Source organism: Misgurnus anguillicaudatus, chromosome 8, assembly GCF_027580225.2.
Source record: "Misgurnus anguillicaudatus chromosome 8, ASM2758022v2, whole genome shotgun sequence".
NCBI classification, from domain to species: domain Eukaryota; kingdom Metazoa; phylum Chordata; class Actinopteri; order Cypriniformes; family Cobitidae; genus Misgurnus; species Misgurnus anguillicaudatus.
Genome location: NC_073344.2, coordinates 18,113,471 through 18,138,509, shown reverse-complemented (window position 1 = coordinate 18,138,509; position 25,039 = coordinate 18,113,471). Strand labels below are relative to the sequence as shown.

Sequence of the window (25,039 nt, the reverse complement as noted above, 5' to 3'; positions counted from 1 at the left end):
TAATTTTTTTAAAAATGAAAATGTAATATTTGTTTTCATATGGAGTGCAATAGGATTTTGTGAATTTATTCTAAAATATTTTATTAAATGACTGTATGGTAATATCAAATAAAAATGTTAAATATTAATTTAACTTATGACACATAATGTACAAAAACTGAATAACTATTAAGAACGTTATTTTTATATAAACGTGGCAGAGACAGAAATTTATATTGATTAAACACGAAAACTAAGCCCGGATAATTTTACAAATATTTTTAACTGCTTCAATATTGACTTTTTATATTAAAACACCAAACCTATTTTAGTACTGTAACCATAGACTGTAAATAAACCACATTAACTATTAAGTATGTACTCATATTTAACACTAGGGGCGCTATATCTAGGCGAACAGCCCACTAACACACAGGGGATGCTGTTTTTTCTTTTTTCACAAAAAGCGTTTATTATACAGATAGGAGGAATTTATTTATGGCAACTGTATTTTTTAGAAACGACTGTTTGTGTTATTAAGCTATATAGGTACATAAAGTAAGCAATACTATAACTAGAATGCAAGTTTTGTATTACTCCACCTGCGTATATGAAAAAAATGAGCTCTTCCTCGTGTGACGTACTTCCTTCATGACTTGGGTAATGCCATCTTGATACGAAAACAGTGTTGCGTGAGTTGTAAAAAACAATATTTTGTTTAAATTACGCTAGCAGAAATCGCGTTGTTTTGTTTTGATAAAAGACTACGTAACAGATACGGTAGAGTGAAATAATTATATATAAAGAGTTTTATTTACGAGCTCATTCATTCCCGTGAGCCACATTTTTTTTTCAGTAAGAGAAACGCTGCTGTTGGTGGCGTTAACAAAGGAATATTTGGATCCGAGCAGTCTTTTATTGGTAATGCCATTAGCTTTTTTCTCAACAATATAAAGAGGTTAATTATAATCCGCGCTTTATTTCTGTCATTAAATGATCAAGTAAGGCGATCTTTAACCGTTGCTAAGCAATACTCGTTCGCCAGGAGTCGATAGTGCGCACGGTCGACGGCTCACGTTACGGTGTTTTGTTTCCGTGAGCAGCTCGATTGAAGAGAGATGGCCGAGATGTACATTCGTGTCGCGGAGGAGGAGAACGAGGAGCCGATGGAGATCCCATCGGAGGACGACGGCACGGTACTGCTGTCCACGGTCGCCGCGCAGTTTCCAGGCGCGTGCGGCCTGCGATACCGGAGCCCCGTGTCTCAATGCATGAGGGGTGTGCGGCTGGTGGACGGAATCCTGCACGCTCCCGAGAACGGCTGGGGAAACCTGGTCTATGTGGTAAATTATCCTAAAGGTAGGTCATGTAAACATCAATAAGCATAACTTATTGTCATAATGTGGTACTGAAAGCGATAACTATAAAGTTTATAAAATTTCTAAACTAGCAAACAGGGTAGTCAACAACACATGTATGTATAATGGTAACGATAAAGAACCCGTTTCAAGAGCTCGCGTATGTGACGTGTGCCAGCTTACAAGTAAACATAACGTCATAGTCTGTTTTTACATACGCTACGCTTACACAGTTATCGTTAAAGTCATCTTTCTTGGTATGAACGGGAATTTGGCAGAAAAATCCCACAATGCATTGCGATTGCAATACAGTCACTTCTATCTAAAGGTGAAATCTTTTATTTTTCGTGAATAAAAATCTTAACTGAGACTTTTCAGTGATGTAGGATACAAAGTCTACTTTATAAGACGTGTGTGCATTTATTGCTTAGTATTTTTCTACATATTTTATTGTTTAATTTAGGTTAGAGGAGCTAATATTTACCATTTATTCATTTTTGGTACATTCTTTAGTGTTGACTCTGCCACATCATTTTGTCATTTTATGAATGTGTCAACTTTTTTTCTATCCAAGAAACCGTTCTGCCAGATAATAAGAGGAAGATGGAAGAGATCGATGCTTCATCTGCAACAAAGATCAAGAGAGGAGACCAGAAAACTTCGGATCTGATCGTGTTGGGTTTGCCATGGAAAACTTCAGAACAAGATTTAAAGGACTACTTCAGTACATTTGGGGACGTCATCATGGTGCAGGTCAACCTTCTGTGTCTAGCAGTCTAGGTTTCTTAAAAAACAAAAACAAATTTTGAGCAAAAAACGGAGGTAATTGCATTTTTGTAAAGGACTTTTGTTTTAGCGATCAGATTGAAACCAATAATCAAAACATACACTGAGTTTTTACTGTTGTTGGATCCATGGATGCTTTAGTGTTTTGTAAGTTGGGTAAGAGCACCACCTAGTGGATCATAGCGAAAAATATGTAATGCCGTAAAAACGTCATTGGCAGGGAAGCGTTTTTTCTTAATTGACGAGATAACTGCTCAATGGTGGGGAAAGAGTTAAAAACGTTTGGATTTTTATAAGCATCCTAAAATCCATATTTGTGGGAAGGTTGTATCTAACGTGATTTTTTTGTCACCAGGTCAAGCGGGATGTAAAAACTGGAAATTCGAAAGGATTTGGATTTGTAAGGTTTGCAGAGTGGGAGTGTCAGACGAAGGTGATGTCACAGCGGCACATGATTGATGGCAGGTGGTGTGACTGCAAACTACCAAACTCCAAGGTTAGTGCATATATTGCTTTTGTTTGTTTTTTTATTAGATATAAACAGGGTTCCCACATCTTAGTTAAGTTCAAATTCAAGGACTTTTCAAGGACTTTCCAGGTCCAATACCCTCAAATTCATGGACTAAATGTGGGGGCAAATTTCAAGTGAGAACAAGGTTACATCGTGTTACCTTTTAAGATACATTCCTTTCGAGGGAACTCGCACTGCGTCACTGCGGTGACACTTTGGGGACGCCTCCAGGGGTAAGTACGTCTGAATGTTTATATCAAATTCAACCAATGGCGAGGCTTAACAACAAAGACAGGGTGACTTGAAAGCCAGGAAGTATATGGCTATCTGAAATATTGCCAAAGACGGCATTACAGGGACGCAGGAAGTATGGCAAGGGAGACGCAGCGTCTCGTTCCCTTCTCAGGAAACAACAGTTACATATGTAACCCGGGACGTTTTCATGTGTTAAACACAAATATGCAAAAAAGCATTTTGGTATGAATCAACATTCGCATACAGAAGATATAAGCATTTAAAGTGAACAGTTTAGCACGTGTGTTTTTATGACATTTTCCTACACTACACAGGGAATATGGATTTTTTTTCCCCAGAAAACATCTAGCATAAAATAGATTCAAGCACATTCAATGACCTGTACCCATGTATGTTTATTTTCAAAAACTTCCCAGGACTTTGAATTTTTCCCAGATTCACAAACTTTCAAGGACCCGTGGGAACCCTGTATAAAACACTTAATACAACTAGCATTCCACAGTCATTATTGAACTGTGCACTAAAATTGTACTTGATGGTATAAATCATAACTTAAAAGTTTATAAAGTAAAAATGTGAAGTTCTTAAGTTGTGAAAGGATGAACCTCACAGTCTTTCTCTGACACTTAACAGCAAGGTCTTGATGAACCAATGAGAAGCAGGAAGGTGTTTGTGGGCCGTTGCACAGAGGACATGAGTGCTGATGAGCTCCGTCAGTTCTTCATGCAGTACGGGGAGGTCACGGACGTCTTCATTCCCAAACCCTTCAGGGCATTTGCCTTCGTCACCTTTGCGGACGACCAAGTTGCCGCTGCGCTGTGCGGAGAGGATCTGATCATCAAAGGAGTCAGCGTCCACATCTCTAACGCAGAGCCGAAACACAACAACACTAGACAGATGATGGAGCGGGCGGGACGCTTCGGCAACGGGTTCGGGGGACAGGGTTTCGGAGGGAACCGTGGTGCCATGGGGGGTAGCTCCAGCAGTTTGGGGAATTTCGGAAATTTCAACCTCAACCCGGCCATGATGGCAGCAGCCCAGGCCGCCCTGCAAAGCAGCTGGGGCATGATGGGAATGTTAGCTCAGCAGAATCAGTCGGGGACGTCCGGCGCCAACACGAGCGGCACGGCCTCCACTCGGGACCAGCCCCAAACGTACAGCTCCGGAAACAGCAACTACGGCAGCACCTCGGCCGCTCTCGGTTGGGGCTCCGGGTCCAACTCGGGGACTGGTGGTAGTGGGTTTAACTCGAGCTTTGGTACTAGTATGGAGTCTAAGTCGTCGGGGTGGGGTATGTAAGCTATGTTTTGTTTTCGATGAGTTTGTATTTTTAGTGTGTTTGGTAAGTATTTCTCCGAGAGACTTATCTCGTCACGTGTGTTTGGGAGTGGGGATGGGTGATAAAAGGAGCCTGGGGACAAAAACTTTGACTGTTTTGTACAACGAATGCAGTTGAATGTAGTGAGATCTGGGTGTTACATTAATGTGTACCATCTTTGATGTTATGTTTTCCCCCAAATGTTGTATTGTCTTGGTTGACGCAACCGAAGCATTTCAACTGGATTCTTATATAATGCATGTTGTTAAGTCTGTGATATTTAATGTAATAAAATGCATGAGATTTGCATCATCGTTAATTTACGTTAGATAAAAGAAAGAAACTTGCATTTGAAAGAATCTGGTTGAAACCTGCAAACTATTTGAGCTTTATTTCAGTCCAGTTTTATGGAAATGCTTTCAAACAAGCCTTCATCAAAATCTCTTCTGCAGTTGACATCTGTGGGGTTTGCCTGGGAAGAGCGCCCTCTATGGCAGCACAGTGTGGCTGAGGTCATTATCTCTCACCTTCCTCCCCATGTCTGTATGCTTTCATCGCACGGCTCGATGACACGGTGGGTGTCTACTTTTTTAAAATCCACTTTTTATGACAAGAACTGCGCAGAGAGTGACGTTTTTTTAAACAACGCTTGAGTGCGATTGGTGATGGCGAAGAGTGAGAAGTCTGCGAGAGAGAAACGAAAGTGTGGAGCGCACGAACGAGAAAGAGACTTGCGAATGCGATGAAAGAGCCCAATTGTGACTGCGGTGGTGAGCGTGTGAGTGTTAGCTACTGAATCTTCCCAGCATCCCGTTAATTGAGCCCAAAATGATGGACATTTATGTACCTCGAGGATTTTTTGTCTTCCTAGGTCCCATGTTTTGCTTTTCTCCTTTAGTATACTGACTGATGTGCATATATTGTTGAATGTTGTGACGATGCATACTTTTTGTCTTGCTTCTATAATCCCATCTGAATGCCGTACGGTGTGTGTGCTTTATTTCCTTGTAACTTGACCTGTAAGTGTGAACTTTAATGTGGATGACATCTTCAGTGGACGCTGAGGGGGGGAAACATGAGTGATGGTGTAAGTGCGACCTGTATGTTGAGTGCTGTGAATGTCTGTGGTATTCCCTCTATAAATAACGTTGCTCAGTGTTTTCAAAAGCATTTTATATGACTTGTCAAATGAAGGGAGTGCTTCAATAAAACTAATTTGAATAGATTGCTTTGTTTTCTCATACTGGTTTGTCACGTGATATTTAAGAGCAAAATTCCTCAAACTAACTGAATTCACACATTTAGGGGCCTGGAATATGGCTGGCAGCCACTGAACCCCAGGCGGGAAGTCCGTTTGGGGATGGAAGAAGATGGAGGATGTTGTGGTACCCCATTACAGCAATAGCATCTCTGGTAACAGCCATGGACACGGTAGAAGGTGGCAGGAATGATAGGTGCATTCTAATGAGGAACCATGTTTCGTTTTAATGCTTGTTTTTCACTTAAGTCTTGCTGAACATGATGCAGTAAGGCTATGGTGACCATAATTGCCATTTTCCTGGACACGTTCTGGCCAGGATTTCGGGAAGTCGCATTGGTTGACCGCATATGTCAGGTTCTAATAAAAAAGCAACTGTTACATTTCAAGGTAAGAATAAACCTACAATGATTATATGTCTTAAGAGAAATAAACCTTAATTTTATGTTTTTAACTAAAATGCGAGTACCACAAATGAGTACACACCCGAAATCCTAGCCAGGATGTGTCCAGGGAATATGGCACGTATGGTCAATCTAAATTAGGTTCAATCTGGCTCCAAGAAAGTAGCTCATTATAATGACATTAGATGCAAATTTTCTTTAATTGAAACAATTTCAAGTATTTTTACAATATCTACATTGTCTTATAGAGCTTTTTATAGTTTCCTAAAGAACATAAATGTTTTCAGGATTCTTCAATAAAACACACAAACGGACACGCTTGTTTTGAGTAATTCTTGAAATGCTTAAATTGAACTGTGATTTATGTTAAGTAACTTTCTGTTGGTTTGTTCTCATATGCATTAACGAAGTTCGTAAACACAAGTATATTTTGGTCCATTAATCTTCAACCTCATTGTCATCCTCAGCTCCCATCTCTTTACTCTTCCTCTTTGCAGCATTCTTCTTCCTCTTCTCCTTTAGTTCTTGGTTGTTTAAAGCCAGTTCTTCACTTTTTTGCTGGATGTAGTTTGACTGAAGATATAATCGATGTACAGTTTTAGCAAGTCAGTGAAAACTTAATCTAAACCATTTATATAAAATGCATAGATGGTGAGACATTACTTCAGTACAGGCCACTACTCTTTAGTCAACCACATCGGTTTATTTGTCTTGGTGGTGTGAAATGTGACCCTGGACCACAAAACCAGTTGAAGTTGCATGGGTATATTTGAAGAGTTTGGTTCCAAAATGAGATAACTCCGAACCGGCGGAACCAGTTTAATCTGCTTACTTGTTCACATACTCTGATATTTATATATATAAATATATACATATATCTCTCAGGGGTTTTTCTCCTCCTAGGAGTTTTCCCCATGGACAAGCCAGGAGGGTTTTTCTCCTCTGGGTTTTTTCATCCCCTGGAGAGTCCACCACCATTGGCTGGCTTAACGTAATACTTTACTGTATATGTTACATTATTACTACGCTCGCTTTTCTATGCTTTTTCCTACATCTATTAATGTAAAGCTGCTTTGAAACAATTAACAAGTGTGAAAAGCGCTATATAAATAAAATTGAATTGAAAATGTTTATTATGTTATAATGTTTTTATTGTTTTATTTTGCCACTTAGCTGTATTTTTTTAAGTTATGAAGGCTTAAATCAAAACAAACCAACTGTAGTTTGATTGATATTAATTGGAATCTCTTTGTAACCAAGCTCTTCATTTGTAGTTATAGCCGTCACAATATGTTGTATGGGTCAATATTTATGCCGATCATTATGATATTATTAAGTTCAGTCATACAGTAAATATATCAAAATCTTATTTTTGTGAGTGGATGCACTTGCTAAGGACTTCATTTGGAAAACTTTGAAAGCAATTTTCTCAACAAAAAAAAATATTTTGCACCCTCAGTTTACAGATTATTAAATAGTTGTATTGTGACCAAATATTGTCCTATCCTAACCGTACTCCTATGGAAAGCTTATTTATTCAACTGTACCCTTATGTCTGGTTTTGTGGTCCACGGTCACAAATGTGTTTCAAAATTGTTGATGTTTATTCCACTATTGGGTTTTGTAATACAAGTACTAACATTAAGGAAAATGCATATAGATTATTAAATATAGTATTCTGTTGTATTAACTATAGTGAATAGATAAGCTGTATGATCACTTTGTCATATTATATTGTAAAATAATGTGGTACACGTAAATATTTATGGTAAGGTTCAATATAGGAATTTTACTGCAGTTTATGCTAAAGTATACTACAGTATTTAAAAGTGATGCACCACTTATTCCACAGATTTTTCAGATTAATATCTGCCGATATTGATGGTTCGATGGTTATATTAACCTGAATTCGGAAGATTAAATTTTCTGAATGTTAATAATTCATATTATGACCATAAACGTTGAACATTAAACTTGTGATGTTTCTTTACATTTTGTATACACAGAGCTTAAATTCTTGCATTTTCTTGTTCTCTTTTGATTGACAAAATATATCGGTGCATCTCTAGTATTTAACACTTAAGAAAATTAACACACCAAGGTGGGGTTTTATTTTTTAACTATAGATATCCTTACATATTGAAATATATTTGATTATTTATAAATAACATTTCTAAGGTGGTCCTACCAATGCAGTGCTTCTCCTAGCTGTAAGCTTCACATCATCCACTGTAACAGTGTTTCGTTTTGCATGCCTACAAAAAAAAAACAAATAAAACATTATTACGTTAATATACGCATTTAAAGAAGCAAAAGCAAACAGTTGTTGTTCGTTTTACATTAGAAAGGTGAGCATTTACCTGGCAAAAGCTTCTAGGTCCTTGGCAAATATATCTATAGGTAAGAAACATGCCAAAACTATTACATGTAAGTTCATCATTTTGGATATAAATCAGTTACATGATCATGAAAGACTTTTAATTCTTACCGCACTGTCTGAATGCAGTCTCGGCTATAGCAGCTATTGTCTGTTTAGTGATTTGTTTCTCGCAGTCTGAGGCGATGTGTTGACAGAGGCGGCCGACGGTGTAATGAACAGCAGCTTTAAGTCTCTAAAAGAGTATAAAACAGTGTCAGTGAAAGAATGGCAAAACGGTGAGTTGTATCATGTAGACATTACGCATTAGTTAGTCATTTGTTAACAATGTTACAACCTGCTTTTGTGCATCATCCTCCTCCATCTTCAGAGATAAATAAGCAACTTTATTTCTCTTTCGAAGTTGAAAAATCCGCGAAATGTGTTTTCTTCACGTTGTAGTGGTGACGTCAGTTTTCTGTCGTTTTGCATCAGCGCACCCTCCTGGTCTGGAGTGATTTTACTTTTTGAAGCACATTATTTTTACCAAATGAGTCTTCTGTGGTTATATATTTACTCCTTTTTGTCATCATATTATAACTGCTTATAACTGTTTTAACTCTTGATTTAACTCTTGAGTAAGTGTACACAAAAGCCAGGTGTCATTCATGCTAATAACTGCTGATACTGATAGTTTGTTGGTTATATCAAGTTGCATTAACTAAATTCTGAAGATTAAAATTAATATTAATACAATATAATGATATTTTTTACAAAAAAAAGAAGTGTAACTGTTCTCAGTGTAAGAACATTAAACATGTGACTTGCTAAAGACCTTTTTTCTACAATTTACTATTGTGAAATTGTCTAAACAATGGTTTGTTTTCAGTGTGTTATCTTTCATTCATATATTTTTTCATTTCTATATTGGAGGGATGGTTCATCTTGGGATGAGGGTTGTGTCATCATTTGCTCATCCTCATGTTGTTTTGGACCTGTGTGAGTTTGTTTTTTCTGATGAACACAGAAAATATGTTTTGGGAAATTATGGTAAACACACAGCATATTGTCATTGACTTTTATAGTAGGAATTAAAAAATATGATGGAATTTAATGGGTACTGTCAACTGTGTGCTTTTTCATCATTTATCAAAATACTTCCAAAATATTTTTTCCTACTATGGAAGTCAATGTTCACTGTCTCCTGTGTGTTTGCTATCATTTCTCAAAATATCTTATTTTGTGTTCATCAGAAAAAAGAAATTCATACAGATTTAGAGCAACATGAGGATGAGTAAATGATGACAGAATTTTCATTTTAAGGTGAACTATCCCTTTAATTTAATGACAGGTTCCACTGTAATGATTCAATATGTTGTAGTCAAAAGGTACAATTTTCTTTAAAATGTTTATTTCAGTAGACACATACCATAGAGAGAGAGAGAGAGAGAGAGAGAGAGAGAGAGAGAGAGAGAGAGAGAAACATATTTCAAAAAGGTGCTTTATTAATAAACTTTATTAGTAAGAAGCAATCCGTCAGTCCCAACATTTCTGAAAACTAATAGGCAAACCTAAAATGTTTTTAGGAATGTTGCCATGTAGAAATCTAGTGTAAGAGAAATGCTTAAATGGTGCTTTTATTACATTTTAATAAAAATGAAAAATGGTTCATGTGTTACATCATCACTAAGACCGCTCATTATTGGCTATTCAAGATTATTCATCAGAATAGTTATGTATCAAGCAGTTCTTTTGTATGTTTGTTTGCAGGTCTGGTCTTTACATTTCATCTCCTTAAAGATAAAAAGTGAAGATAGGTTAAGCATTTGATCTGATCATTTGAAGATTATCATTAGGCCCGGGTCATTCTATGAAAATGGTGGCTTTTTGAACAGACAACTTTTTAAAAATGTAATTCTTTTTTTTTACCAAAACTTATAGTCAGATAATAGTTAACCTCTTAACATTATAAATCAACTTAAATGACAGCTTAATGTATTTTTATATTTTTACTACATTACATTAAAAAATGCTTGTGCTGCTTTTTTGTCACTGATGTTATATTATATATTATATATATTATAACATATATGTTATTGTTATATATGTTATATATATTTTAGATAACAATTCAGGCTTCCCAGAATGTATTTTGACTATTTAATTTGCATACATAATCAAGGACAGAAAAAGTGAATGTAATATTAAGAAATTGTCTTGATTAGTAATAATTTACTTTAAACAGGCATAAAGTTCTATTGTGTGACCTTTTTCTATTTCTACCATTGTGTTTTTTTGTTGTAACATTAGAAATAATTAATGTTGAGTGATCAAAATTGAATGATGATATCCTTAAAATGCTTACTTATGAAAGCAGCAACAGTAACACCAGTGACGATAACACCAGTGACAAATCTGCAGACACAACGGCATACCTAAGATTGCGGCCTCAGAAGCTCCAACCACACTTCTTAAATTGTAAATAAATCACTTAATCATGCAATTTGAAAAATTATATTAATAAAATGTCCTTTCCTATAAACTGTAGAACACCAGTGACACATGTTAATTCCTCACATGAAATTATCAAATTATTTATCAAATTGCTAAAAGATGAGGAGAGGAGAGAGTGCACACTCACCATGTCCGTTTCAAAAAATCCACACCTACAATGAACTTTTTACCCAGGAAGAAGTTGGCAAGGATGTTGATTTTTTTCAAAGTGGTGGTTTTTATAAATTGTAACACCAGTGACATGAAATTGAGGGACTATTTCCTGTAAATTATTTATAATATTTAGTTGATATTTTAGTTTTTTAAGTAGTCCACTAAATAACTGTACTACTTCCCTTTGTATTTAGACATTTAAAGGGGGAGAATAATATATTTTTTAACTCAAAATATGTCACTAAACCACGACTACTAACCCGAGGGACAAGCCAATTTCATGGTACTGACCGTGTTCTAAAATATATATAAAAAATGGTTTGCAATATAACTGTCTTACATATGTTTTATTAATAATAAAACACTTCAATCAAAACAAAAAACATATATTTTGTGTCATTATCTGACAATTTTAAGTGTTTTTCCTGGTGGTTTGGGCCGGGACAGGAAAGCCACCATTTTCATAGAATGACCCGCCCATTTTTTACTTACAAGGTAAAGATTATCTCCGTCTATCCAATGTGTCCATCCTCGTTTCTTTTTTTCACCTTTTTGCACACACACAAGTTTGTCGTTATCCCAGTTGACTGTCGTCTGTAAAAAACAAAAAACAATCTGGCACAAAAACAATCTCTGCTCCTATCTGTCCATATATTTCACTGCCATGTTGTGTGATTGTTTGTATATGTACCTGACATTTTCTATTGTCCAGGCCTTTGGTGACTTCCTCAAACTCTTCACCGATTTTGAATGAGCAGGAGTAGTTTCGGAAAGTTGTTAAAGTTTTAATGGTGAAGGAGTCTCCGTCTTGCTCAATAATTTTCTGGGGCTTGAGCATGCCCGCTATTTTTCGTGTGGCAAAATCAATTCCTGTATTACATAGACTCAGGTGAATGAAAAAGTGCACCCAAAACAATTTTTACATTTATGCAAAAAACTTTATTATTAACATAATACCAAATTTAAAGACATAAAATGTAATTATTATTATTATTTATTTAATAATAGTATATATATATATATATGAGGTAAAATCAAGATTTACAAAAAATAAAAATGAACAAAGACACAAAAAATGCAACTATACTCACCAAGGGCCACCATGTAACCTTCCAAGTTCTCACTGTCCACCATGTCCCAGGTTCCACTGTAGTTTGCAGGCATACTTGAGGTTTATCCCGAAGCGTGATGTGTCACTTTCACACGGTTTAAGCTTCTGATTGAACCAAGAAGCTGGAGTTTAACTGTACATGTGTGGAAATGAGAGTAACAGATGTGATGTGTCGTATTTCAGTTGCTTTGTTGTGTAGTAATATGGGTCAGAGGTGATTCCCTAGAACACAAAGCTATTTTAGCAAATGGTTCAGAGGGGCTGTTCTCCGGGAAGGGAACAGCACTGATGCACACTTATTGCTTACGTGTCTCATGGGAACCAGACGAGAACAATGCAATTCTAAAGACACATGTTGCAAGTCTTAGTTTGGCAAGCGTTTAACAGTAAGAGATCACGCATAATAAAAAATTTGTTACATTTCAGGGGAAATTAGCAATGTTACAATAGCTTTTTAGGAACTACTGCGAAACAGCAGAGTGAGGCATAGTTGGTATGTTGTCACATTATATTCTTCAAAAATAAGATGCTTAGAGATTTCTTGCTTTGATTTTTAGACACCAATTTCCCCAACAACAAAAAAAACTCTTCTGCGAATGTAGAGTTGTTAATTTGACAATTTTTAAAAAGTCAGTGTGAAAAGTAATCGAACCCTAAAACATTTAATTGTGCTAAAGCACTGGTTCTCAAACTGGGGGCCGCGAGATTGTGCCTGGGGGGCCCTAGTTTTATGACATTTTATAAAATATATAAAAATTCTGTGCAATTAAACTTGAAAAAAAAAACAGGCCACTAACCAACAGCACTACTTTGTATAATTGTATGTTTTGTTTAATTAAAATGTTAAGTTATAGAACTTTATTGTCATACATTTTTTTGTGGGGGGGGGGCGAAGTAGGGCACCATATACAAGAGGGGGCGCACGGTGAAAAAGTTTGAGAACCACGCTACTATTATGTGTTCTGTTTTAAAGTCAATTAAAGCAGTGGTTCTCAAACTGGGGGCCGGGAGATGGTGCCAGGGGGCCCCAGTTTTAGGACATTTTATAAAATACATTAATTTATCATGAAATCTGTGTAATTAAACCTAAAAAAATAAGGCTACTAACCAACAGCACTACTTTGTATAATTTAATGTGTTTTGCTTAATTAAAATGTTAAATTTTGTCAGTTTTTGTCATAAATTTTCTTTGGGGGGGCCGCAAAAGAATGCACCGTTCACAAGGGGGGCCGCACGCGGAAAAAGTTTGAGAACCACTGAATTAAAGGTCCAGTGTGTAGAGATGATTACAATAATAAAAAAAATTTAAAGTTGCCTGCCAGCATTTTTTGTGATTTTCACAAAAGTTTCACAAAATGCCTTCCAGGATAATTTTCTTCTAAAAATATATAAACATATAAATATAACAGATAAAGGAACAAACCCTCTGCTTTCAAACACAATAAACAAACAAACAAAACCGGGAAAAAATCCTATCTATAGGATTTATCTTATAAACTCTTAAATATGGGTATTTTTCTTTAAAAATATTTTTTTTTAGCAAAAAGCTGAAATAATTGCATTTTTGTGAAGGAATTTTTTTTATGAGATCAGATTCACAACACAATAAAATTTTAGCTTTAGTTTTTTCATAAATTGGGTAAGTCACCTATAAAGTGGATAATCGCTGTATTACAGATTAACATAAAAATTAATCAGGTACACGTTTTTTATGCAAATGCTTTCTCTTAATTGACGAGATAACTCATCAATAGCGGGGAAAGAGTTAAAATAAGCTAAAACAAGCAACAACAAAAAAACAAGATTTTTTTTTTTTTTTGGCCATTTTAGTAGTGAATATACATCTGTCTAGTCATTCCAAGTTCTATTTAATTTTCTGTGGAAAAAATTGAGTGGGGGGCCTTCAAATATTGTTGTGGGCAACTAGGGGGCCTTGAAGTAAAATATGCTCTATAGGACAGTTTATCCATTAAGGAAAACATATCTGCACGAAATTGTGACTTCCATGGGGACCACCGATGTATGTAGATAAAAACTGCTCATTCTAGGATAATAAAAACAACACAGTTTATTGTATTAAGGTAATATAGTTATGTATATTATATTGCATATTTGTAATTTAAGTTGTAATCCTTTAATAAAGTTACACAGTGCACCTTTAAGTCAAGCTCCTTGCATGAAAATTTAATTTTCTCCAGCTAAAACTTGAGCACCCACAATGCTTAACCGTGTGTATAACCACTGGGTGGCGCTATTTCACATAAACCAAACTAATGAATGATCTTTTACTCAGCTTTTCACCTGCTGGCTGCATGAGATCTTCTGGTAAGTACTTGTTAGTGTGCTCTTGCCATATGTAAATATCTTAACAAACCTGGCATTACTTCTGTGCTTTACTGTATATTCATCACCACAGTCAAGATTGTTCAATCATTTTCAGTTTGTATGTATTACTTTTTTGTTAGTATACATCTTAATTTTGTGTAACATTGGGTGGTCTTAGTACACCTGGGATGACAGCAGGAAGATGTTTCACCAATTCTTGGTTCATGCAGCTTTTCAGACCAGCAGGTGGCTTCCAAGAGACCAAAGGCTGAAATTGTAAGACAATAAAACATCTGCATCTGTCTGTTGGCAAATTGTATAGATATAAATGTGTTAACAGACTTGACATTGTGTCTCTTTGGCAGTCAGATCGTTCTTTTCATCTTCGTGGTGCTTTTCCTCGCTCCACAGTTGTACGTCTTGTGCAGGCAAGTGCAATCGTGTTCATGCAACATTTATCAGATGAAGTGTGTGAGGCCTTGTATTGTTATCCAAACCTTTGACATATCTAGAATTAATAAAAACAAAGATGTGTATCTGTTTTTACCTGGGATATGCTAAAGGTAAATGTAATAATGTATTCACAGGCCAAAGTCTTCTCGCTATTGTGAAAAGCCGCTGTTAAACAACTTAATAGTCTTCATTGTGTTCTCCTTTATAGCAACAGGTACTCTTTGATTAGTTATTATTCGTTTTAATCAATAAATAATTTGGGATCTTTATTTTGTAACCCTTTATTTTTGTCTGACTTAAGGTTTGGCTGTAGTCCTCACACTCACAGATCCGGTTCCCAAGATTTTCAGGGTGGCGTATCACTTATTTGGTTTGTTGTCATTTACCTGCGGTCTCTGTACGGCCATGCTTACCCTGACTGCACCTCAGTGTGTAAGTGCAAACTAAAATATTCATAATACATTTTATTTCTGTTAAGTAATAAAAGTACTTGTTTTAATTTCAAACAATGTCTAATCTTATATAAATCAAATTTTTATCTTTCACAGGCAAACACCACCCCAGAGTTGTATATATTTTCATTGGTAGTCTCTTGGGCTTGCATACTCTCAACAGGTAAAGTGACTTTTTGGGTTTTGGTCTGTTTCAGTTCACATATTTAAAATATAACCATTGTTCTTAATGTTTGTCTGTTCAGTTTTCTTCATGGTCAGAGGAAGTCTTTTCCTGATCCATTCCCTATGGGGTGAAATATGAGTCCTATTCTCTGTATGGCCTTCTGCTGACACTGAATACAGGTGCATTTATTATTTAAATGGTTTCATGTGTTACACACAGTGGTTAGACACAAGTTAAAATGGAGTCCGTTCAGCTATACACCCGTTTACTAATACTAGCATACTTGTAATATGCAGCCAGAATGGTGTTTACTTATGTTGAATTGCCAACATGCAATAGAAAATATAATGAACGTGGTGTATTATTTGTGCTGTATTTATTCCTTTTGCGTGCCTGGCTTGTATTCATGAAGAACTTTCCTTTAATAACCCTTAGCATTCCTGAAAAGACTAATAAGCCTAAAAAAGGACACTAATTGTATACCTACTGTGTTGATTGTATCTTAAAAGGGTTAAGAGCATTTGAATCACAAGAATCGCAGCTTTTCAAAGATATGTGGGATGTTTAGCTTTTTGTTTTTGAGTTGTTGTAAGTTTTCTGTCAAAAAATTCAGTGTTCCTTCCACGGTACACTGGAACGAATGGCATAAAAACTAAAGATTTCAAAATAAATTGCATTACACTCTCATGAAACCACAACAAGATGCACATTTTTGTATACAACACAGATGTTAAATATCATGACTGCTTTTAGATTGAATAGCCAGACGTAGCTCAAGGTGAATTAAAGCTTACAAAAATGAATTAAAACTAAGCTTTAACCTTTTTGAAAGCAAGGAATACCACAATCTGGAGGACTACTTTTTGATATAGCCTATTTAAAACGTACATAAAAGAACCCAAGCTAATATAAAAAAAAATTAATAAATAAATATATAAAAAATAGTTTTACTTGTTGACATGTTTTATCATTGTTTGAAATTTTAACATAATATAAAAAATATGTAATTAATAAATATAAAAAATTTAGTTTTACTTGTTGACATATTTTATAATTTAAAATGTTAACGTACATAAAAGAAGCCAAGCTAATATAAAAAATATGTAATTAATAAATATAAAAAATTTAGTTTTTACTTGTTGACATATTTTATCATTGTTAAAAATTTTAACATAAAAGAAGCCAAGCTTATATAAAAAATATCTAAAAAATAAATATTGAACATTTTGTTTTAATTGTTGACATATTTTATCAGTGTTTAAAATGTTAACATGCATAAAATGTAATTAATAAATATTACAAGTAAAAAACAAAAATTGTTGACATATTTTATCATTGTTTTAAATGTTAACATAAAAGAAGCCAAGCTAATATAAAAAATATCTAATAAATAAATATTTAAAATTTTGTTTTACTTGTTGACATATTTTATCATTGTTTAAAATGTTAACGTACATAAAAGAAGCCAAGCTTATATAAAAAATATGTAATTAATAAATGTTAAAATTTTTGTTTTACTTGTTGACATGTTTTATAATTGTTAAAAATGTTAACATAAAAGAAGCCAAGCTAATATAAAAATATGTAATAAATAAATTTTAAACATTTTGTTTGACTTTTTGACATATTTCATCAGTTTAAAATGTTAACATACATAAAAAGCCAAGCTAATATAAAAAAATATGAATTAATAAATATATATATTTTTTTGTTTTACTTGTTGATATATTTTATAATTTAAAATGTTAACGTACATAAAAGAAGCCTAGCTAATATAAAAAATATGTAATTAATAAATATAAAAAATTTAGTTTTACTTGTTGACATGTTTTATCATTGTTACAAATTTTAACATAAAAGAAGCCAAGCTTATATAAAAAATATGCAAAAAATAAATATTTAACATTTTGTTTTAATTGTCGACATATTTTATCATTGTTTAAAATGTTAACATGCATAAAATGTAATAAATAAATATTACACATAAAAAACAAAAATTGTTGACATATTTTATCATTGTTTTAAATGTTAACGTACATAAAAGAAGCCAAGCTTATATAAAAAATATCTAATAAATAAATATTAAAAATTTTGTTTTACTTGTTGACATATTTTATCATTGTTTAAAATGTTAACGTACATAAAAGAAGCCAAGCTAATGTAAAAATATGTAATTAATAAATAGTACAATTAAAAAACAAAATTGTTGACATATCTTATCATTGTTTAAAATGTTAACATAAAAGAAGCCAAGCTTATATAAAAAATATCTAATAAATAACTATTAAAATGTTTGTTTTACTTGTTGACATATTTGATAATTGTTTAAAATGTTAACGTACATAAAAGAAGCCAAGCTAATATAAAAATATGTAATAAATAAACATTTTTGTTTTACTTGTTGACATGTTTTATCATTGTTAAAAATTTGAACATAAAAGAAGCCAATCTAATAAAAACATGTAATTAATATAAAAAATTTTGTTTTACTTGTTAACATATTTTATCATTGTTTAAAATGTTAACATACTTAAATGAAGCCAAGCTAATATAAAAAATATGTAATAAATAAATATTAAAATTGAGCCCAATTAATATAATGTGCTTTGGCGGGCAACTCACAGACTTGTGGCACCACAACTGGTTTAACATTTTCTTTTTTTAATTAATTTTAACCATAATAAAAACAAGGCATTGTAAAACCTAGTATGAAACTAATCAGAAATTATATTTAAATACACAAATATTTTATTTTTTTAAGGAATGTAATGTAGTTTGTTGTTATCAATGTTGTCAATCATACTGTCCATAAACCAAAGAAAATGATAGCAACACATGCTTCTGAATTTGTAAACAGCCTTTTATAAAAAATATCAGCCTGATCTCACGAGAAATCGTACATATTGGGTTATTCGTATCAATTCATATGAAGTTAATCATGCAAACTTGTACGAAAAACTACAACGAAACCTAACACCACAACGTCACAGGGGTCAAATCATACCAAAACTTACGAATGTGGTCGTATTGATACGAATTAGCCAACTTATAAAATATGTACGAATTCTCGTGAGATAGTGTGGAAAATATAGACTTCGGGAGGAATGTTTAGATATGAAACCAACTTAGCAATGATTGTTTACACATCATAATTTTTTTGAGGTATTATAAACGCTTTGACACAAATGCAACTCTCATTCAACAAGGTTGTTTTAAAATGGTTTTATCAAGATTGACAACAACAACTTGAAACCAATCCATTAAGAAATGTACAAACATTGGATTTGTGGACATGAATTGTTAAGGTTCCTTCCTTAGATTAATACAATAAATGTCAATGAAGAGGGGAAAGAAGTAACCATTGTTCCCTCGTAGGCCAAGATGGTCCCACATCTCAAATTTAACTTGGCTGAGCAACATTGAAATATGCAGCTGTCTAGTAAGTAACATTTTTCTTTAAAAATAAAAAACATACATGCTAATCACAATTTGGTCACATTATGTATTGAAGTGCATGTGGAATAAATTTGTGTATCATTATTGTTTTTATATTATGAATGGTGTGATGTTGTGAAAAGCAACATACTTTAAAGTTCCCTTTAACACTTTCATTAAGATATTCCTGAGTTTTACATTTATAATTCATAATCATTCATAATTCCATAAACACAATAAAATTAAGGGCCTGCAGTCACATCACTAAAATAACTCAATGCACTCCTCCATAATCACATTTTAACTGGAAACTTCAGTGTTATAATGCTATCATTCTTAATACAACATTCAATCTGACCTGTAGAGGCTTGGCTGGTGGCTTTATTGGTCCATATTGACTTATCCTAACAGTGCATCGTAGTCTATATACCATACAAGTGTACCATTCTTTGGCTGTACCTTGGTTATGGGATACTTGGTTGATTCACCTTTAATTCGGCTGAGCTGAGTGAGAAGTTCATGTTTACCCTTTCCCATAATTAAAACACTAACCCTTCGAGCCCTATTGATGGCTGTAAACGTAAGGCTCATTCTCTGGTGAGGTTTAACGGGGCTCTCCGTAAGAATCACCAACCGTTCGTCATCAACGTCCAATTTGGTGTCTTCAAACAGCGAGGCGGTGTGGCCGTCGTGGCCCACACCAAGTAGGACGTAGTGGAAACTGGAGGCATTGATGAATTGCTTCATTTCCTGCTCGTATAGTTTGGGACCACCATCCTCCTCCACGCACAGCCGCTGGTTTAACTGCACCGGCATGGGGTGGAGATTAAAGTACGGTATGTGGATATGCTGAAGGAGAAGATCGTGAACGGACCGGAAGTTGGAGCCCGATCCCGTGTGTGGGACGCAACGTTCATCGACCTGCCATATGTGAGTGTTGTGCCATGGAAAGGTGTAGAGGTTTAGGGCGAGCGTGCGGAGTAAAGCCACCGGGCTGGAGCCGCCTGATAACGCCAAATGAAACTGACCGTCTTCGCGTACAGCCTCCTCGGCGGCCAGCAGAAGATCGGAGGCCAAGCGTTCCACCAGCTCTTCCGTCCAGGCGGACACCATATCCGAACTCCGGAACTTCCCTTGCATAACCTGAAAGTTTTCTTCGGCACCCGCGTTTATGATGTTGACCACGGCCTCGTGACTGAAGGATACGTGGTGGCCACGCACCTGAAGGTTCAGCAGGTTGCCGTTGGCGCCCCCACCAGGGTACAGACGTGGAAAGACACGAGCCAAGCTGTCGAGAAGTGGAGTCCAGAAGGCCCAGGAAGCGAGGAGTCCCTCGGTACTAATAAAACTATCCTTACGGCCAATGAGGATCTGTGGGATCAGCTCGCAATAAGGATCCCTGGGCATAACCGGCGACTGGATGTAATAATCACTCAGTGGTAGTCCCAGCACATTCACGTCTTTGTATTCTGTGACTTCTTTCCAATCGCTGCCCGCTAGGTTGGGTTTGAACAGATTTTTGCTCACAAGAATCGCAGGGTACTGAAGGTTTCCATGACCAAGATAAAATACGATCTGTTTGGCTTTGCACTGGATATTGTCGAGATCCTGGACGCAAAACGTGTCGCTTTTGAAAGTGACGCGAGCATATGAGACTCGTTCATCGAGCGCCTTGCCCGAGGTCATAAATATGGGGATGCCATCATACTGTGGATTCTTGACATGAATCAGAACACCTGTGGACACAATTACAGACAGCAAAACTATGAATTGAAGTAATATTTCAAAAAAAAAATTGGAAGGCAACACAGAAGGGAAATATTTCAATGTGATTTTTAGATTTTACTGTTTAAAAACTAGTACTGGGCAAAGATTAATCGCATACAAAATAAAAGTGCCATAATATATGAGTGGGTGTTGTGTGTAATAATTATGTATATATAAATACAAACACGTGAATATATATTTATTTATATTTTTATATATTCTATATGATATGTACATAAATGTTTTTATATATAAATATTTTTTTAATTAATATATGTGTGTGTGTGTAGTTAAATATAATAATTATACACAGTACACACATATATTATGCAAAAAAATCCCTATTTTTATGCGATAAATCGTGATTAATAATCTTTGCCCAGCACTGGAGTCATAAGGACTACTTTTGTAATAAGAGAGAGTGACACGAGCGAGTAAATGATGGCAGAAATTTTATATTTTGGGTGAAATGTTTCTTAAAGACTTTTTATGATGTAAAATAAATCTTTGGTGTCCCCAGAGTACATATATGTAGTTTTAGCTTAAAATACCATATAGACAATCTATTATAACATGTTAAAATTGCCACTTTGTAGGTGTGAGAAAATATGTGCCGTTTTTGGGTGTGTCATTTTAAAATGTAAATGAGCTGATGAAATGCAAACACTGATCACCATGATGGTGGTTTGTCGAAACTGAAACTCAATTGTGCTGTTAATTATTTTCTAGGGATGCACCGATAGGATTTTTTTTGGGCCGTACCGATTTAAACAGACAACTTCTGGCCGATACCGATATTAAACACTTGTATACAATACTATACAGTTGGTCTATTAGCTAGTTTATTTCTGCATCTAATTATTTTTACTGAACATGGATTGGATCTAATTAACATTCAACTGACCAACATAATAAGAGAGGCACAAATTAAACTAAAACAAATATAATCAGACAGCATGACAACCTTCAAAGGTGGTTTTTGCTATTCAGCATTTATTTTATTAACAACATTAACACATTTTTTACATATAATGGATTTCTTTATGCAGTTAATTAATAAACAATCGGTATCGGCCTTTCTCGTGCTTTTGCCGATATGCCGATGGTTTCAAATTCATCAAAAATCGGCCGATACATCGGTGCATCACTATTATTTTCTCTCTCTCTCTGCACTAAATGGCAGTGCGATAGTTGAGTAGTGCAGATTAAGGGGCAGAATTATTATAATAAGATCCCCTTTTGACATCACAAGGGGAGACAAATTTCAATGACCTATTTTTTCACATGCTTGCAGAGAATGGTTTACCAAAAATAAGTTACTTGGTAGTTTTTTCACGTTTTCTAAGTTGATAGAAGCACTGGGGACCCAATTATAGCACTTAAACATTTTCACACTATGTCCCCTTTAAATATATTTTCAACAGTATACCAAACCTAAACATATTGAACGATTCGGCTAAAAATGAAAGCTTTTTTGGCTCACCAGCGAATGTGGGGGTCAGGCTGACATAATCCTTTGTTTTATTGAGCTCCTCCTGAACTTCTCCGTTGTATGCTTGATATTGGCCTACAACGGCATTGCTTTTATCCACTTCCTGAAGTGAAGCCAGGAAACGAAGCTTGTTTTGAAGTATCTCCTCACTGTTGGACAGGTTTGCAGGAAGGTTCATTAACATCAGGGTCATGACTTCTGTGAGGTGGTTCTGAAGAACATCTCTGATGACACCGTACTGGTCATAAAACTGAATTCGGCCTGTGAATATATATAGTTATACCATTCAGGGAGGGTGCAGCTTATATATCACCATTAGTAAAAATTACAAAAAATATATATATTTCGTTGAAATAAACTTGCAGTACCTTTGGCATCCAGGGTTTCCTTTAATACAATTTCTATTCTCTCAATATGGTGCTTGTTCCAGATAGGGTCCAGAAGTTTCTTATTCTCTTTTCTAAATGACAACACTTTAGAGACAACCTTTCGGATACAAAACATTGCATTTAAAATTTAAATTTTTTAAAATAAATTCAGAATTTCAGAAACTCAAAATTTTCAGGGTGCATCTCTTTGCGGTCCCTTCAAAAAATTCATGACATCAAACAAAAATTGAAATTAAGCAAAACATTAATAATACAATTAGGTTTGATTACACAAAATTTATGATAAACGTGTCTATTTCATTAAATGTCATAAAACGGCTGCTGCATAATATCATTGCACCTGCTGCAGTCATGTTACGGCAGCAAAGTCCTTGATTATTAAGCCAGAATAAGAGTATAGTTCCTAGCCATATGTGTCTAGAAAACCAAAATTTTTAATTTTCCATCGGTCTTAGTACACGATGTAACTACAGAAAAGTCAAGTTTAAACTAGGAAAAACATCGAAACTCCCCGGTTATTTTAGCGCGATGCTAATGGTCTAATCAGATTCAATTGATTGTTGGATAATATCATTGCGCCTGCTGCAGCCATGTTACGGCAGCAAAGTCCTTGATTATTACGCCAGAATAAGAGTATAGTTCCTAGCCATATATGTCTAGAAAATTGCATCTTTTAATTTTCGAAAAAAAATATCGAAACTCTTTGGTTATTTTTAGCGCAATGCTAATGGTCTAATCAGATTTAATGGATTGTGCGCTAAACGTGGTACCGCCAGACCCGGAGATCGGCTGAATGGATTCCAAAACGTTAAAAATCAAATATTTAACTCTAGGAAAGCTGGAAAATTAGCCTATTTTCAAAAAAAAGTGGAGTGTCCCTTTAAAGTATGTTTAATAATTACCTGTTTCCCTAAATAGTGATCAATCCTGTACATCTCCTCTTCTTTTAGGCTGCCCGACAGTTGTTTGGCGAGGAACTGGGCGCTATTAAAGTCATGCCCAAATGGCTTCTCCAGTACCACCCTCAGCCACACGTCAGCCGCGGGACGACAGGTGCTGTTAATCTTTTCTGCAATGTCCGCGTACGTGAACGCTGGGACGGACAGGTAGAAGAGCCTGCCTGCTTCCACCATTCCCTCCTGCTCCATCTGCTGTTTGATGTGCTGGTTGAGCTTCTCATAGTCTTCAAGGGTCTTCAGCTGGCGATACTGAGAGAGATGGAGAAACTGCTCTTTGACCAACGCACAGCGCTCTGCGGAAAGCTCCGGAGGGCAAGCCAGCTCCTTCAAGATCCCAAACAGCATTGGCGTGCCCTTGTCATCGGGCGAAAGGGCACCGGCGTAAAATGAGAAGGTGTGTCCTTTGCCCACCTGGTCTGCATAAAGCTGGAAGAAGCCTTGCCACAGGTACTTCCTCGCCAGATCGCCCGTTCCACCCACGATGACCACAGACACATGACCTTGCTTAGACTCGCTAATATCTGTGTGACCTCTTTGCCAGTATATGATGGCCAATAGCAGCAGTTCCCATCTCATTCTCAGCATTGTAATGCCAAGCAGCCTCCCTTGAAAAAAATAAGATGAATGAGTTATTAATGAGCTGTCAATGATTTTTTATGAATATATTAAATGTTTCAAAGCATGGATTTGAGTACTCAAAAAGTAAAAAAAGTCCAAACCTCTAAAACTACATAAACTAGTAGCTTGATTAATTGGTTGTTTATGACTGCTTATATATTTCACCAAAGGCTACACATGCAGGAACCTGTAAAATGTTAACCTTATGCAAATATTTGTCTGATGATTACAATCTTCACAAAAGCACATGATACTGCTGTCAACAGACTAAGATGAGACTTAAATATACGCATCATAAAAATAATTGCACATCTGGATGAAAATGATTCAAAGGAGCAAAAATTTTGATCACTTACACTCCTTGGGTAATATTTTAAGTTATAAAAAGTAAATGCAATAAATCAGTAAAACACAAATAAATTAACAACACAGTCTAAATGAAATATGACAGGTTAAGTTGGCGGTTTAACATTTTTCAGTATTGGGACATCAGCGAGCGATTTCTCAGTACAAACACAAACCGTTATGTTCAGTTAAAATGAGTCATGTTCGCAAGTCATGGTGCTTCAAATGTTTAACGGTTTATTAACATCCTTGTCTGAAAAGTTAGATCCTGGATAAGTGTAGTCCATTGAACATATGTTCATCATGTAATGTCAGTTTTATTATGGGACATTTAAGATTCAGTTATCTATTGTGTGGATGATATGCCCAAGACGACATACGCTACTGGCCTACCTGAACTATACCGTTTACTCTCAAAATCAAGGTTATGCCAACAGACCCAAAACAAACACCACATTTACGGTAAAAAGGACAGTGAAGGTTACACAACCCTGCTTGAAAGAGAAATTACAGAAATCTTAAAAACCTTACTGTAATCCTTTGATCTCATAAGGGAAAGATTTTGGTAGTAATGTTTGTTGAAGAATGCAGATGAATCGAGTTTAAATGCCTATTTCAGCTATTACCAGTAAAAA

At 35.2% G+C, this 25,039-nt stretch overlaps 5 protein-coding genes across 9 annotated transcripts; 2 read left to right on the top strand and 3 right to left on the bottom strand.

Moving 5' to 3' along the window:
- Nucleotides 1–623: 623 nt before the first annotated feature.
- On the top strand, nt 624–6,183 carry tardbpb (TAR DNA binding protein b). 2 transcript variants are annotated; one of them, XR_012370757.1, is made up of 5 exons: nt 624–1,338; nt 1,912–2,090; nt 2,479–2,619; nt 3,523–4,781; nt 5,513–6,183. XR_012370757.1 is itself a non-coding variant. In XM_073870410.1 (5 exons), exons 2-5 carry the CDS (start codon nt 1,098–1,100, stop codon nt 4,186–4,188), a joined length of 1,227 nt encoding a protein of 408 aa, XP_073726511.1. In that variant the 5' UTR covers nt 624–900; nt 1,083–1,097; the 3' UTR covers nt 4,189–5,432. The 2 variants fall into 2 exon arrangements, 1 of the variants encoding a protein (XP_073726511.1); XM_073870410.1 differs by lacking the exon at nt 5,513–6,183 and having other exon boundaries at nt 624–900; nt 1,083–1,338; nt 3,523–5,432.
- Nucleotides 5,524–25,039, top strand: LOC129449935 (uncharacterized). Of its 4 annotated transcripts, XR_012370758.1 has the most exons (10): nt 5,524–5,661; nt 14,297–14,328; nt 14,507–14,604; nt 14,694–14,756; nt 14,916–14,995; nt 15,083–15,213; nt 15,330–15,396; nt 15,479–15,578; nt 18,775–18,838; nt 23,433–25,039. XR_012370758.1 is itself a non-coding variant. In XM_073870412.1 (9 exons), the coding sequence occupies exons 3-8, from the start codon at nt 14,531–14,533 to the stop codon at nt 15,535–15,537; spliced, it is 474 nt and encodes a 157-aa protein (XP_073726513.1). In that variant the 5' UTR covers nt 5,524–5,661; nt 14,297–14,328; nt 14,507–14,530; the 3' UTR covers nt 15,538–15,578; nt 23,433–25,039. The 4 variants fall into 4 exon arrangements, 2 of the variants coding, with proteins under 2 accessions (XP_073726513.1, XP_073726512.1); XR_012370759.1 differs by having other exon boundaries at nt 14,297–14,604; XM_073870412.1 differs by lacking the exon at nt 18,775–18,838.
- cenps (centromere protein S) lies at nt 6,051–8,797 on the bottom strand. Its single transcript, XM_055212265.2, has 5 exons — nt 8,584–8,797; nt 8,358–8,481; nt 8,230–8,263; nt 8,058–8,124; nt 6,051–6,442 (listed from the first exon to the last, which is right to left on the bottom strand). Exons 1-5 carry the CDS (start codon nt 8,608–8,610, stop codon nt 6,308–6,310), a joined length of 387 nt encoding a protein of 128 aa, XP_055068240.1. The 5' UTR covers nt 8,611–8,797; the 3' UTR covers nt 6,051–6,307.
- rbp7b (retinol binding protein 7b, cellular) lies at nt 9,662–12,244 on the bottom strand. The gene is made up of 4 exons (XM_055212262.2): nt 11,984–12,244; nt 11,584–11,762; nt 11,385–11,486; nt 9,662–10,018 (listed from the first exon to the last, which is right to left on the bottom strand). Exons 1-4 carry the CDS (start codon nt 12,054–12,056, stop codon nt 9,965–9,967), a joined length of 408 nt encoding a protein of 135 aa, XP_055068237.2. The 5' UTR covers nt 12,057–12,244; the 3' UTR covers nt 9,662–9,964.
- On the bottom strand, nt 18,607–24,026 carry h6pd (hexose-6-phosphate dehydrogenase (glucose 1-dehydrogenase)). Its single transcript, XM_055212256.2, has 4 exons — nt 23,385–24,026; nt 22,462–22,579; nt 22,085–22,354; nt 18,607–20,570 (listed from the first exon to the last, which is right to left on the bottom strand). Exons 1-4 carry the CDS (start codon nt 24,024–24,026, stop codon nt 19,234–19,236), a joined length of 2,367 nt encoding a protein of 788 aa, XP_055068231.1. The 3' UTR covers nt 18,607–19,233.